Genomic DNA, 14,076 nt, shown 5'->3' on the forward strand with positions numbered 1-14,076 from the left:
AGTCGCTAAAAACATATTCCAGTGGCGGTGCGTCATAATTGTCATAAACATTCATAGGGAAGCCAGAGCAAAGGTTTCCTTTTCTTCATGTAAAAGTGCCCAGCTGGCTGAAAATTAGGCAAGCTGGTGGGAATGGAGTTTTATGGACAATCGGCAACTCACTATCAGCCTTTATTATAAGTAGGTATTACATACTTAAGGGCCCCACTGACTATCAGTCCGCCGAACGATATCGGCCTGTCAATTGTTTTCCTTTGAGTGGGACCCTTTAGGCCAAGATGAATTGGTTGTAATTTTAAAACTGGACTTAATCGCGTGCACTTACGTTTATTATTTGGGGCATTTTCTATGAAAAGGGACCTTATTGTTGATGGCGCTTACGCCGCACAGCGTCGCGCGGCATTGTATTTATATCGGAGCATCGTTTATAATGGCGTAAGCGCCATCGACAATAAGGTCCCTTTTTATAGAAAATACCACATTTGGCTTTTTAGAAACGTGACGGTTCGTTCGTGGTCACAGGCAGACTGGCGAGGCTGATGGCTGGTTTTAATCTTATAAGTGAAAATCGTGTTGCAGTCAACATATTTATCTGTACTTATTTATTAATGTAGAAAATCTGCATTAAAATAAAATGGTAACGCAAAAATAGCGGACTCATGCCACAGGACGCTCTATTGCTAGGGGCCGCCTGACATAAAGGGTTTTTAAAGGGTCGGCAACGCGCGTGTAATATCTCTGGTGTTGCAGGCGTTCATAGGCTACGGTAACTGCTTACCATCAGGCGGGCCGTATGCTTGATTGCCACCGACGTGGTATAAAAAAAAAAAAAATCCACTATCGGATTGGCACTTCCGATCATTTCAGACATGTCGGAACGTCAGCTGTCGGACCGATAATTTTTGTTTGTGTGCGTATAGCATAGGTATAATCTTAGCTGTAGTGTGCGTGACCGTTGAAGCAGGGACGGCGCGCCCCAGTACACCCCGCGGCCCGACATTGTGGATGTAAGATCCTACATCCGATGCCGGATCGGTCTATGTGAAAACACTCTCGGACCGGGGTATAGGTACTTATTGTATGTAAACCAGTACCATTTATCGAATGTGCAAATGTGAACAACTGATTGTCAACTTCCTCGAACAACGTAAACTCAATAGTGGCAAATTGTGGTAATGGGAGCCGTTTCCGTCATATCGATAAAACAATTATCGACTTTTGACACCTTGTATGTTAGGTACCTACCATGTAATGTACCTACAGTAAGCTGCAGATAACTGACCCCCCTGCAAACAAGTTTTTGTAGAATGAGCTCTTTCATTTAATATATAGGTATAACACGATATAGTTTGAAAAACTTTATTTTTTAATTTTCTCATTTACCCCTCAAAAGTGGCCCCCCACGTTTAAAATCCATACCGCTCCACTCCGTCACATTTTTTGGGGACAAAAACAAGACAACGAAAATAACTTTGAACCAGGTACCTATTTCGTATTTTTTGACTGAGAACTTTAAAAATAGGACCCATTGTTTTAAGCGAATTGAATTCGAGTCGTCATATCAGTAAGTAAAGTAGTAGTGGATGAAACAAGTGAAACAAAACAACACACTAAAAATATTTGCCAACCTGGAATATTTTTCCAAATAGAGATAGGTATATCTCCACTATTCTGTACAGTTCTCGTTTAAGACTATTAGTCCTAATCGGCCTAATCCAAATTTAATTTCGCCGCTAGGGGCGCTAGTGTAGATGGTCTTTCAAAATGTCAAATGCATAGAAGTTTAGGGAGTTTCAAGCTTTTTTTATCGGGAATTTTCATAATTATTTCCTTACTATTATTTTTAGTCGCTTTTGGCGACATGTTTCGGATTCTTTGGGAATCCATCCTCAGGCACGAGTGTCCGCGGCGGTTGTACGTCGTGCACTTAGATTAGGTTTTTGTTAAGAATCCGAAACATGTCGCCAAAAGCGACTAAAAATAATAGTGAGTAAAAACCGTACTGATAAATTATGTCCTTATTCATAATTGTGGTAAATCTTTGTCCATCTTTGGTTAATCATGGTAAACAATAGATATAGCTCAATAAATGTTAGTGGTTTAAAAAAATTACCAACTAAAATATATGCTAAATGAAACAGGTTGAAAAAATTACACATTTATACGTTAAAATACCTTTGTGTATATTAGAACGTATTGATTTTATAAAAATAAGCATAGAAGAATTTTGAGATATGTTTTTCTGGACTTACATCTACAGTGGCGCCAACTGGTGAGCACAAAAACGGTAGCTCTCATTGTTTAACAATCGAACAAACGAACTTTATGTAACGCTATTAACAAATGTTGACGCGTAGTCTAATCTGCTTCTTTTGATAAGTATAGGTAGATACTGTACTTGACCTTTACTTGGTTTAATACTTTTAATAACATTTTTGCGACCATGGCCTTTCAACGAGGTCTTATTATCGAATAAGGTCGGTACTTAGATCATAGAATAAGATAGTATTATCATACAGAACGGCCACGCACCGCCCCGCCCTGATTCGAATTACCTCGTCCCGCGACACCAGATTGTGTTTGTTTACCTATGTCATAGAGTAACTTATACTAGAGCGGTACTGTCATAGTAAATTTTGTAACCCTAGTAAATTCACTGCTATCTGTCGACACACTTTAAAACTAAAAATAAATATTTATAAAAATACGATAAAATGTATTTAAAAATGGATAAATGATTTTTTTTATTTGCATTAATTATTTTTATGATTTTGACCCATGTTCTTTCACTGATATGCGTTAAAATTATAAATAACAAACGAAACCGTCAACGCCCTCTATACGAGTGTAGGCCAAAACTAGTGGCGCCCTCTGATCGAGAATCAAATTTTCGTGATTTTCGAGGTACGTTTTTCCTTAGACTGTATCCATCTATTACGGAGTTATATCTATCTTTGCCTATGTTACTGTACATTTTTTGTAAAGTATGTGAGGTAAGCAATAAAGAGAGTAGAGTGTATGTATTTAAAAGTCCGACAAGAAACTCTAGAAAATAAATGAGGGCGCAGCACAATTACCCAGTGGTGGGGAGCAAAGTAGGCACATTTTACGATAAGTATTTAGTAAATTATTTATAATACTTACATATGAATATTATTATTATTAATTCTTTATTTCAGATAATTATTTTATCCATAGAATATACAGTGTGAATTAAATTTATGGGCCCTGGAGGGAAAGTGCCTGGAACCGTTCTTTTATTTTTCTAAAGAAACAAAACTGCATACAAAGTTTCTTTTAAATTCGCTTGTCTCGCCCGGGAATCGAATCGACTAAAAAGTCCAAAAAATAAACACTCGTTATTTTATTCTATTAGTCGATACGTTAATGTTAATGATAACATTTCTCGAAGAAACATTAGGTCTTACACTCGTCTGTCGTACAAAATATCCATAAAATCGAATATTTAGTACTCAAGAATATTTTTAGACAAGAGAAATTGAAACAAAAAAATGAAAAATCTTTGAATGCAGTTTTCTTTATTCTTTATTTCTTTATTTTAGTCACATGCACAAACTTACAGCTAAGATGCCAAAACGCTTATGCGGTAGAGATATTAGAAACAATACAATCAGGATTTGTTTCTTATTAAAAATAAAAAAAATGTTTCCTTTAAGTAAAATGAGCTAACTTAAGGTTTTAACGCACTTTCCCTCCAGGGCCCATTAATTTTTTCCACCTGTATAAGCAACAATTGAAACGAGGTATTATTTTACAGACCGATTAAACAATTATCTTTATTGATCGTTTTATCATTACTCCCATAATCCCCAGCAACATAAATGAAGGTAAAAACCAATCAGTAGCCATTTTGTTGTAAAATGGTGCGGTTGCTCTACTTTTTTGCGTTCCTGGCTCTTGCCCAGGGTCGCCATGAAATATACGAAGGGTGAGACTAGTATTTTTTTTTATTAGCCTACTTTGGTGTCCCACTCCTGGGCAAAGGCCTCCCCTCGTTTTCTCCACTCGACCCTGTCATCAGCATTTTCCCACCGTTTGGGGTAGAATGCGATCAAGTCGTCCCGCCATCTCCTTTTCGGTCTGCATGAACCCCGGCCTGCACCGTCTATGGTGTTCCGTTGGTCCCACTCAATAACCATTTTGGCCCACCTTTCCGAGTGCATGCGACAGACATGTCCAGCCCAGTCCCACTTAAGCTTAGCTTAAGTTTAGCTTAGCTTATTTGGTTTAATTAATTAATAGCATATATGTGTACCAGCAATTTCCGGCCCGCCGTTAGGATATTCTTCTAGGTCCTCCTGCCATCTCCTCCTAGGCCTGCCCGTTCCTCGCCCATCTTGGGGCACCTACACAGTGGCTATTTTGGCCAAGTAGTATTTAATATAGTTTAAATAGTTTGGGCATAAAATAGTTTTTATAACCTACTCTTTGTTTTAAGTCGGCTAAAAAAAGTATTAAAGCTTTACTTTCTGATTACTTAGGAAGATAAGTTTATTTTACAATTAACCAGTCGCGAATTTTCAAATTTTAATAACGAAAAGTGGTTGATATACACGGTGTAGCATTGTATTAAACGAAGGTCAATAATATACCTTAAGAGCTATTATTTCCTCTTTCACCTACAAAACCATTAATTTTCGCTGAACAAACGTGCTGTGTTCATATTGGTAGCTTTTTAGGGTCCTCTACTGATCCGCACTAAACACACCTTTGTTACCATAGAAATAAGGATGTTTTCCGATTTAAGTAGTTGGTCATTATTATTTAGTTGGTCACTTTTGCCGTCACTAGCAGGCCTCCTTCACTCGCTCAAGGCCACGCGCTATATGCCTACCGCTCGGCGTATCATCGACGATACAACCCACAGAGGGCCGCCGAACGCCCGCCTGAGCGCTCGCACCGCACGTTTCCCGCGCCTACGCTTCGAAATGCCGAAACCACGTAATTATTCTGCAGTAGATGGGTGTAAAGTCAAAAAACAAAAGAAAATTTGTCGTTTTTTCTTTTCCGAGAGACGAAGAAAGGTGAGTAGTATTTTAAATCTATCTTTATGAATTTTGTCACCATTTATTTCTTTGGACATAAGTAGGTAAATCGTAAATTAAAGAGTTTTTTGAGTCAGGTATTATAAGTGCTGTTTTTAAATATTTGATTGACTAATAAAAAATATGGTTGATTCGCAACATTCGTTTTATTACAATAATAACATAAGTAACAGTTCAACCCTAGCCCATTCTTACGATGACGCGTTGGCACATGACTCGCGCGGCGAGCAAGGCAGTCTCGACTCTTTGTGCGCGTACTTATGGTACATTTCTTCTCGTCCTGAGCAGCAGGTATTATTATTAAGATTTTGTAGGCTAATATAGCGTAGGTATTTTCGCTTTTGTATGGGAATGATGTATCTGTTACGTAGTAACTATTTATTAATCTGTGCTAGTATCAGAGTGGTTTGCCAGTGTCAGTCACTGTAAAAAATTTGTTAACAATGTTTTCTGGCAATAAATATTCTTGTATTTTTTTTTGTACTATACACCTATACTAGCTTTTGCCAGCGACTTCGTCTCCGTAGAGTAATTTGGGTAGCTTATTTTTTATCTTATCTGCTTTTTATCGATTTCCCATACAAACTTCCACCCCCCTTTTCACCCCCTTAAATGATGATTTCTGGGATAAAAACTACCCTATGTCCTTCCCCGGGACTCAAAACATCTCTATACCAAATTTCAACTAAATCGGTTCAGCGGCTTAAGCGTGAAGAGGTAACAGACAGACAGACACACATTCGCATTTATAATTATTAGTATGGATATCTGATTGATGCTGTTTGTGAGTGTTTGTACATTTAAGCTCTCTTTATTTAAGACACCAGCTATACCAAATCTCCGGCCTAGCTCCTGAGATCCAGACCCTCGACGCGAAGCTCGACTTGCTGTCCACCAGACAACTAGAAGGCAAACTGCAGGCCCTGGTGAGACTGTCCCCTGAAGTGAGAGAGTCATGGCTACAGTACTTCGAGGAGAGGCAGATCTCGTACACGAAGGTGGTGGAGAATTTGGCTGAGTAAGTTGGGATATGAGTTAACCCGCGGAGCGCGCTACCACAGAATAAGTAATAGTATTACCATACAGAACGGCCACGCACCGCCCCGCCCCGACTCGAATTACCTCGCCCCGCGACACCAGATTGACGGCTGTTTTCCGGCCGCTCAGTACAATTTTTAAGCAACTTACTCACACAATGACGCATGACGCGGACACTGACGTGCCGTTCGCACATAATAATAATAAATTCTTTATTTCGAAGCACTGAGACTCCATAGATGTTAGTTATAAATGTACTTAAAAGCTACGTTAGTTTACCTACAAATATTTACATACAAATTTACACATTCTTAAATGGGGGGGCTGAGTGCTACATGTACATAGAAGCGCAAGTGATTTTTGATATATAGCGTGATGTCCGCCCTGTGGCGCTACTGTCACACGTGTGTCAGTATAGTAAGTATAGTATAGGAGTTCCATACTACTGTGCTACAGGTGCTCCAGACTTGATCTTTGAAGTCCATTCTAATAAAAGAATTTCTTATGGTTTTGAACTGGTTTTGATATGACCTTGACGATCGTCTTGGTGACTGCAATCATTTCGCATGCATCAATTAGCGTGAGGAATCTTTAAGATCGTATGAACATAAGTTCAAAGGACAACGATCGGGTAGTTATTTGGCTTATGATTCTATGAACTACCATTTTGGCATCTGAAATATAGTAACTTCATATAAAAAATATTTTTTTTAAATACCCTTAACGTGTTAAGGTGAACCAATTTTGATAAAACGTGTTAAAGAACCAGCGCTAGGAAACCTGTTTTCAAATAAAATAACCGCATTTAAATCGGTTTATCTGTTTAAGAGCTACACGGATTTATAACACCTCTTTTTTACATCACGGGCTTTAGTGTGGTAGTCGCACGCAAAAAAAAAACAAATTCCAAAGTATGATTAGACCCAGAACTCTCCCTGGTACAGTTCTGGGTCTAATGATAGTTTTAAACACGGGTTTTAAATATATGGATTAACAAGTGCGTGGCAAAATAAAAGATCAATAAACCCTGTTATCGATAAGCATCTCAATCTCATAGATAAATAAATAAAAGAAATTATTACATATAATAAAGCGGAAGAGGGTCGAAAGTCTGTACATGGAAGATATTAGATATGCGTGTGCCAAACGGCTAACCTGATGTACATCGATTTGCGGTTTTTTAATTCGATAGGCTTACACTATTAATGTGTGTCTAATTTATTGTGATACATTGCTCATTTTCTATCTAGATTTTGTTATAAAAATCAACACGTCACCATCCCTATTGCCGTCCGACGTTAAAAAGGCGGTTTTATATTTATCACTAAGGTGCTATTTTTCTCACAATCATCAAGTGATGTTTTAAACTTTAACAGAGCTTTTCGCCAAGAGGACGTTCAAGTGCAAGCAGCCAAAGCGGCCGCTGCAGCCAAAAGGAGCGGGCGAACCATCGGATGGGAAACATACTACAGACACCAGGAGGTATTTGAACTTCAATTTCCTACTTAATTAGCGGTATCTCAAATCAAAATAGAATGCAAACATATACCTTAAGAACTTTACCTTAAAATTTAAATTTTCAATATCTTTTGTTTTGTCTCGTATTGTCCATAAGGTAAAAAGAAATCCTGGATTTTTTAAATCTTTATTAATTTGCTTATTATTTAGGTACCTAAGTTATCCAAATCTAAGTTATCCTGGATTTAATGCAAACGATGAATTATTTTTACCATATAGACAATACGAGGAGAACGTCGCAGTTACAAATATCCATTGGTGTCAAAATGTCTAAGAACCACTATGATGTGTGAGATCGTAAAGTATGTATGAGTCAAGTCCGGATTCATTCTGAGGGTCGTGAAGTTGGAACCTCGACACAGTGTGAATTTTAATTATTTTGTGGTGAGCGTCCCGACTGAACACCTAGCGACCTTCACCAAGGAGGAGTTTTGGCCGAAGGGTGTCAAGTTCCATGACACTGCGGGGTTGCGAACTGCATCGCGGCCATAATTCTGTGTTTTTAGTTTTAAGATATACAGACAGGGTGATCTTAGCCATTGGACAAACCCTGAAATCCCACGTAGGGTTACTTCTCAGGAATGCTCTAACGTTAATATTTTTTTAATTAGAACAAAAGATAAAAATTTCAAACAAAAATTAATTCCAATGATCGACTACAAAAAGAAACATACTGTAGTAATCATTGGCAGTGTTTTTGTTAACTTGTTCGAAAATGTGCGGCAATGATGACATTTGTCAAAAGTCAGAATCTCATTCATAAATAAAAAAGATAATCAATGAGGTCGAAGAAGCTTTCATACTATTTATTACCTCAGGAGCTATTAACACAGACAGGCTGCTCCAAAGTATAAAATCGTAATTTGTTAATTTCTTCATAACCGCTACACCGGTTGTTATGATACTTGGTATACTGTTTCTAAATAGCCTAATGCATATGTACATTTCGGCTTTGTCCAATGGCTAAGGACATCCTGTATTTTATAATAATATGTATGCTAGTTTTTAGGTATTTAATCTATAGGTCAATAGTTGTCTGAAAATAAAGATTTTAATTTCATTAACAGATTAACGACCATTTAGACGAGCTGGCATTGCAATACTCTGACGTAATGACGGTCGTTAATGGCGGGCAGAGCTACGAGGGACGACAGATCAAAGTCGTCAGGATTTCTACTACTGGCTTCCAGGTATGGATAACAATACAATACAATACAAATATTCTTTATTGCTCACCAATATGAAAAAGGACATGACATACAAATTAAGCACTTAAACTATGGTAGACAACGGGCGGTCTTATCCCTAAAGAGCGATCTCTTCCAGATAACCTTAGGGTAGTGGAGACAAGGCAAAAAAAATCAAGTAATAACTTGTGGACTATACACATACAGGGTTCAGAAAGCGACGATAAAGCTATGATTCCTTTCTTTTAGGGGTGTCTCGCATGATTTGAAATTATTGGGATCTAACTGAAGTTTTTAATAAATTAATATCTTAAATAAATTATAAATTTAGATCTAGGAGTATACATGTTATGTAGTATAATAAGATTAATAAGATAGCAGTTGCAAACAACAGAGCGGTGCCTCACGGCGTAGTATTTTGCTGCTAAAAGAGCGCATTTGGTTGGTGGCTGGGCATTTTTTTCTTTAGTGATGCACTGGACTTTTTTCCAAATTTAATGTTTTTCCTACTCAGAATCACAGGCTCCTTCGTTCCTACTATTAGGAGGAAAAAAGCGTTTTTTTTAACCATTCCGTTACCGTTTTTCAAACACTGCATGGCCGATTACGGCGGTAACAAAATGGAAAGTACGTAAAATGTATGAAAATTTTGGGACATTGTTTCTTTTCTAGGAGCATGGAATCAGCTCATGATTCTGGTCACAAATAACATTAAAATTACATATCCTAAAAAAAAGTCCAGTGCATTACTATAGAAAAAATGCCCGGCTGCGAGCTTCATAATGCAAAAACTGTGAAAGGTAAAGTGACTGCACCAGTAATGGACAAGGATCCAATGGTGAATATAATTATTTTCATACAAGTACACATGTCTTTTGAATTAAGGACGATGTATCCATTACTGGCCCCCGTCCGTTTAGTGTGTTCAACACTGGTCATCGTATTTTGTATATGCTTCCAGGATTCATCGAAACCTGTAATCGTCATAGACGCCATGGTGCACTCTCGAGAATGGGTCACGACGCCTGTAGCCCTGTATATCATCAACCAGTTGGTAGTCGATGCAGTGGACAGACAATTGCTTGAGGATATCGACTGGGTCATCATTCCGATGGCTAATCCTGATGGTTATGAGTATACGCATGAAACCGTGAGTTCATATTGCTAAGGTTTTTGCTTTGGGAATAAACCATAGTCACCTAAACATCATAAATGTGATATATAATTAAGAAAACGTAATAAAGTCCCCCAGGGTCCGCTGTTAGATTTAAACCAACTTCTTCAGCTTCCTTGGCCATTCTGACTCAGTAGAAATCACCTGAATTCTTTGATTGTTTTCTTATCGCCTTGGTGATACTCTGAACGTATTACGTTTAAATTAGAAATCGTAATAGATGTCATAAATTACAGACAAAATAGAAAGGTTTTCGTTTAGATTTAGTCCACCTCTTCAGCGTTTTGCGGCTGATGCTTTACGCATTTTTAGTGTTCCGTACAAAACTTTGTTCAAGGACATCGGCTTGCAAATCGGTTAAATGCGTTTTTCTCGGAGATCGTTTGACGTAGATACCTTAAACTTAGAATAGTAATTGCATCGTTCTACCACTAACACTGTGAATAAGTCAAAACGGCGTATTTCTTATTTTTGAGGGGAATTTAGGGGGTTGAGAAGAAAAAGCTGAATTTATTTTACATTTTAGAACCGCCTCTGGCGCAAAACCCGCTCGCGCAACCACACCGGCTCCGACGAATGCCCGGGAATAGACGGGAACCGCAACTTCAACCATTACTGGGGCACCGTAGCCGCCAACGCGGACCCCTGCAGCATCATCTACGAGGGTCCAGAGCCCTTCTCCGAGTCGGAGATACGGCTGATCAGGGACGTGGTGCAAGAGAACGTAGACAGATCCGCCATGTACATCTCGCTTCATAGCTATGGGAACATGTTTCTGTACGCTTGGGGGAATAATGGTGAGAAATTAATATTAGGTAATTATCAGGCATCGTAAACTGCGAGCGAAATCCATTAAAGTACTATGGTTGTTACTTAGTCAAGTCAAAGTACGTCATGTCAATGGATTTCGCTCGCAGTTTACGATGCTTGGTAATTATAGAAAATTTGTAGGAGAGACTAATAGTCTAACCTCGAAATCCTTCCAAAGTTATGAAATTTGGTATGTATGTTAATTAAAGGTCTCTCTTTCATGTCCACACTATTTGACATTTGGTGACCTCGAGGAATCGCAGCCATCTTGGAAAATGTGTACCATTATGGAAAAATTTGCGTTTTACTCTAAATATACGTTCTCTATGAAAATATGGTGTAAGGCAACATTAAAGCTTATTAAATTCTTCACAAAAAAGTACTAGATATCTTTGCGGAAAAAATACATTTTGGTATAGAAAATAATAGCTGAATCCCGATTTAGCGCTTATACCCTTTCAGGGGATATTCTCTTAATATGAAACTTGGAGGAATATGAATTCCACTTTTGTCTATACATTTGTACACGTTCTACCCCAATATCAACATTATACTCGACTGCGACTTAAACGGAAAGTAGGGTTATGGGTTTAAATATTGAAAATCAGCACAGCCTGTAGGTCAGGATACTGGACGGATTTTTAAAAATGACATATCGGTAGATTCCTCTTGCCCTTCACAACCTGTTTACACTTGTTTTATTAAAGAAGAATCAATACAGCCGCCCTGAGAGGACGTCGAATAGTAAATCATATTTTTACTTCTAGCGCCTAAACTATTGAGTGAATTTCAATAAAATAGACATCAGTAGATCCATAATTGGTACACGAGTGCTATGCAATACAAATTTACTAAAATAAATGGAGGAAAAATGTTTAGCACCTAAAAATGTGACTGCAAAAACAGATTTTAGGTTTGGGGTTTAAACAATAGTGACAGTAATGACACTTGACAACTACATATATACCACATTATATAACTTTGGAAGAATTTCGAGGTTAGACTTAATCCGATTGTGCTATAAGGGCCAGTTGCACCAAACACAGTTAACAGACTGATCAACGTCACGCAGCAGAGATCTATGAAACTTCCCATACCTGCAATAAAATTTAGCGAACGCTTTAACGGTGACAGAGGGTTTGGTGGTTTTGGAATGTTTTTAACTATTCCGTCAACATTTTTCATTGTTTTTTTGTTTGTAAAAACTTTTTTTTTGTGGACATGAGTTTCAATGATTGGCAGTTACTTAGACAGTGACGACCACGATGACAGACAATAAAAATCTAAACATACTGTTACTGGTAACTTCGGATTTAGACATCATCCTCATCCACATTTTAGCACTTTTCCTGTTCAGTCCTAAAGAAACCCATGGCAAGCCACCCTATCTGGGTCAAATACAGACTTTAATACAAAAGTTGTCACTTATGGATACCTACTAGTAAACAGCTTATGTGCAGTGCATGTAAATTATGATTTTATCACACAAATTAATAAGAAATTGTTTTGATATGTCTTAAGGAGCGATGCGAACCTAATTGTTATACAACAATTACTAACTCGCCCGCGGGTATTATGGCCATAGGGCCAAGTATGGTGTATAACCTATGTATCTACCTAATCCCAAGAACCAGTTAAGCAAGACAAAGTTCTCACAAGAAATTTCATCTTCAAGGTAGTGTTCCAGACAACGGTGACGACCTTCAACACATGGGCGACACGATGGCGACCGCCATAGACGCTCTGGCGTTAAACAAATCTACTCCTTACGTCGTTGGCAACGCCGCTCAGGTATCATTTCCCCTTCAAGGTAGTGTTCCAGATAACGGCGACGACCTTCAACACACGGGCGACACGATGGCGACCGCCATAGACGCTCTCGCGTTAAACAAGTCTACTCCTTAAGTCGTTGGCAACGCTGCTCAGGTATCATTTCCTCTTGAAAGTAGTATTCCAGACAACGGCGACGACCTTCAACACATGGGCGACACGATGGCAGCAGCCAGTTGTATGAAACCTGTTTTTCGCTCCTAACTTATAATAATTAAAAAGTCGAAATAATTCAAACGGGTACAGCTATGATTAAAATACATCAAATTGTGTAAAAATATTTTCAATCATGTTAATATCCAGGGAGGGAAATGGGGAATACGTTTGTATGGAAAACCGGTTTCGAGGCCGTCGTCCCCTTTGGTCTTAAGCTTTTTTCTTTTTTTATGATATAGGAGGCAAACGAGCAGACGGATCACCTGATGATAAGCGATCACCGCCGCTCACGGACACCCGCAACACCAGAGAGGTTTTAAGTGCGTTGCCAGCCTTTAAGATGGGCGTACGCTCTTTTCTTGAAGGTTTGAAGGTCGTATCGGTCCGGAAATACAGCAGGCGACAGTTCATTCCACATTTTAGCTGCGCGAGGCAGGAAGTTTCTATGAAACGCACAGTTGAGGACTGCCAACCATCTAAGTGGTGAGGATGGTAATGTTAGCTCTACTCTAACTCAATTTCTGTTAACGTCCAGCTTCTATTTAAGAGGTCAAGTTAAAATGGGAAACGATAACCTCATAGGTAAGTACTTAATCGCACACAGTTTTCAGTTTTAAAGAAGTTTAATTTCCTTCTGTGTCAAATGGGGGTCTTCTAACTACTTACCATTGATACCGTTTACGATCCATTGACACTACCGCTAACATCGAACAATCGAAATTATCTGCTTCTCTATCAGTTTTGCCTATTCAAGGGACAGAGAGGCAAATACCGTTTTTCTTAGATAACGCTGCGGGATAACGTCTTCTGCTTCTATGAATGCGTTTCTTTTTAGGTCCTGTACTACACCACCGGGACATCCCGTGACTGGACGCGTTCTGTCGGCGTCCCCATCACCTACACTCTAGAACTACCTGGCTACGAGTACATGTTCGAAGTGCCTCCGACCTACGTGGACCAGATCGTGAAGGAAACCTGGGCGGGGATAGCGGCCGGAGCGCATCTGGTTAGGTCGGCGGGATTCTCGGCGTTTGTGAGATTTGAAATGCTTGTGGTCGCTGTGGCATTGGTTTTATGGAACTCGAGGAAAATATAATTTTTGACTATTTTACGCTGTTTTTTTTGTAGTGTTCCATTACTGGGCAAAGGCCTCCTCTTTCCCGCTGGGTACTCGGGGCCATGAGGAGAATATGTGCATTTTCAAGATGGGGTTTGAATCGTAAGGTGAACACGATGGTCTAGTGCGGGTTGGTGCTGGTGCGGGTTTTACTTAGAGAAAAACAGAATTTGATACATA

The 14,076-nt window shown here is 38.9% G+C and overlaps 1 protein-coding gene across 1 annotated transcript; it reads left to right on the forward strand.

Moving 5' to 3' along the window:
- The first annotated feature begins 3,881 nt into the window (after positions 1–3,881).
- Positions 3,882–13,877, forward strand: LOC134752689 (carboxypeptidase B-like). Its single transcript, XM_063688368.1, has 8 exons — positions 3,882–3,949; positions 5,887–6,084; positions 7,481–7,586; positions 8,690–8,812; positions 9,771–9,959; positions 10,510–10,780; positions 12,469–12,584; positions 13,615–13,877. Exons 1-8 carry the CDS (start codon positions 3,882–3,884, stop codon positions 13,873–13,875), a joined length of 1,332 nt encoding a protein of 443 aa, XP_063544438.1. The 3' UTR covers positions 13,876–13,877.
- Positions 13,878–14,076: the final 199 nt, after the last annotated feature.

The sequence above is a fragment of the Cydia strobilella genome, chromosome 25 (genome assembly GCF_947568885.1).
Source record: "Cydia strobilella chromosome 25, ilCydStro3.1, whole genome shotgun sequence".
In the NCBI taxonomy this organism is placed as follows: Eukaryota; Metazoa; Arthropoda; class Insecta; order Lepidoptera; family Tortricidae; genus Cydia; species Cydia strobilella.

Excerpts from the sequence above, each read along its gene's own strand:
- LOC134752689 (XM_063688368.1), top strand. The coding sequence starts at position 3,882 with ATGGTGCGGTTGCTCTACTTTTTTGCGTTCCTGGCTCTTGCCCAGGGT. Across the intron at positions 3,950-5,886 it reads CGCCATGAAATATACGAAGG|ACACCAGCTATACCAAATCT; the intron begins GTGAGACTAGTA and ends TCTTTATTTAAG. Across the intron at positions 8,813-9,770 it reads TTTCTACTACTGGCTTCCAG|GATTCATCGAAACCTGTAAT; the intron begins GTATGGATAACA and ends ATATGCTTCCAG.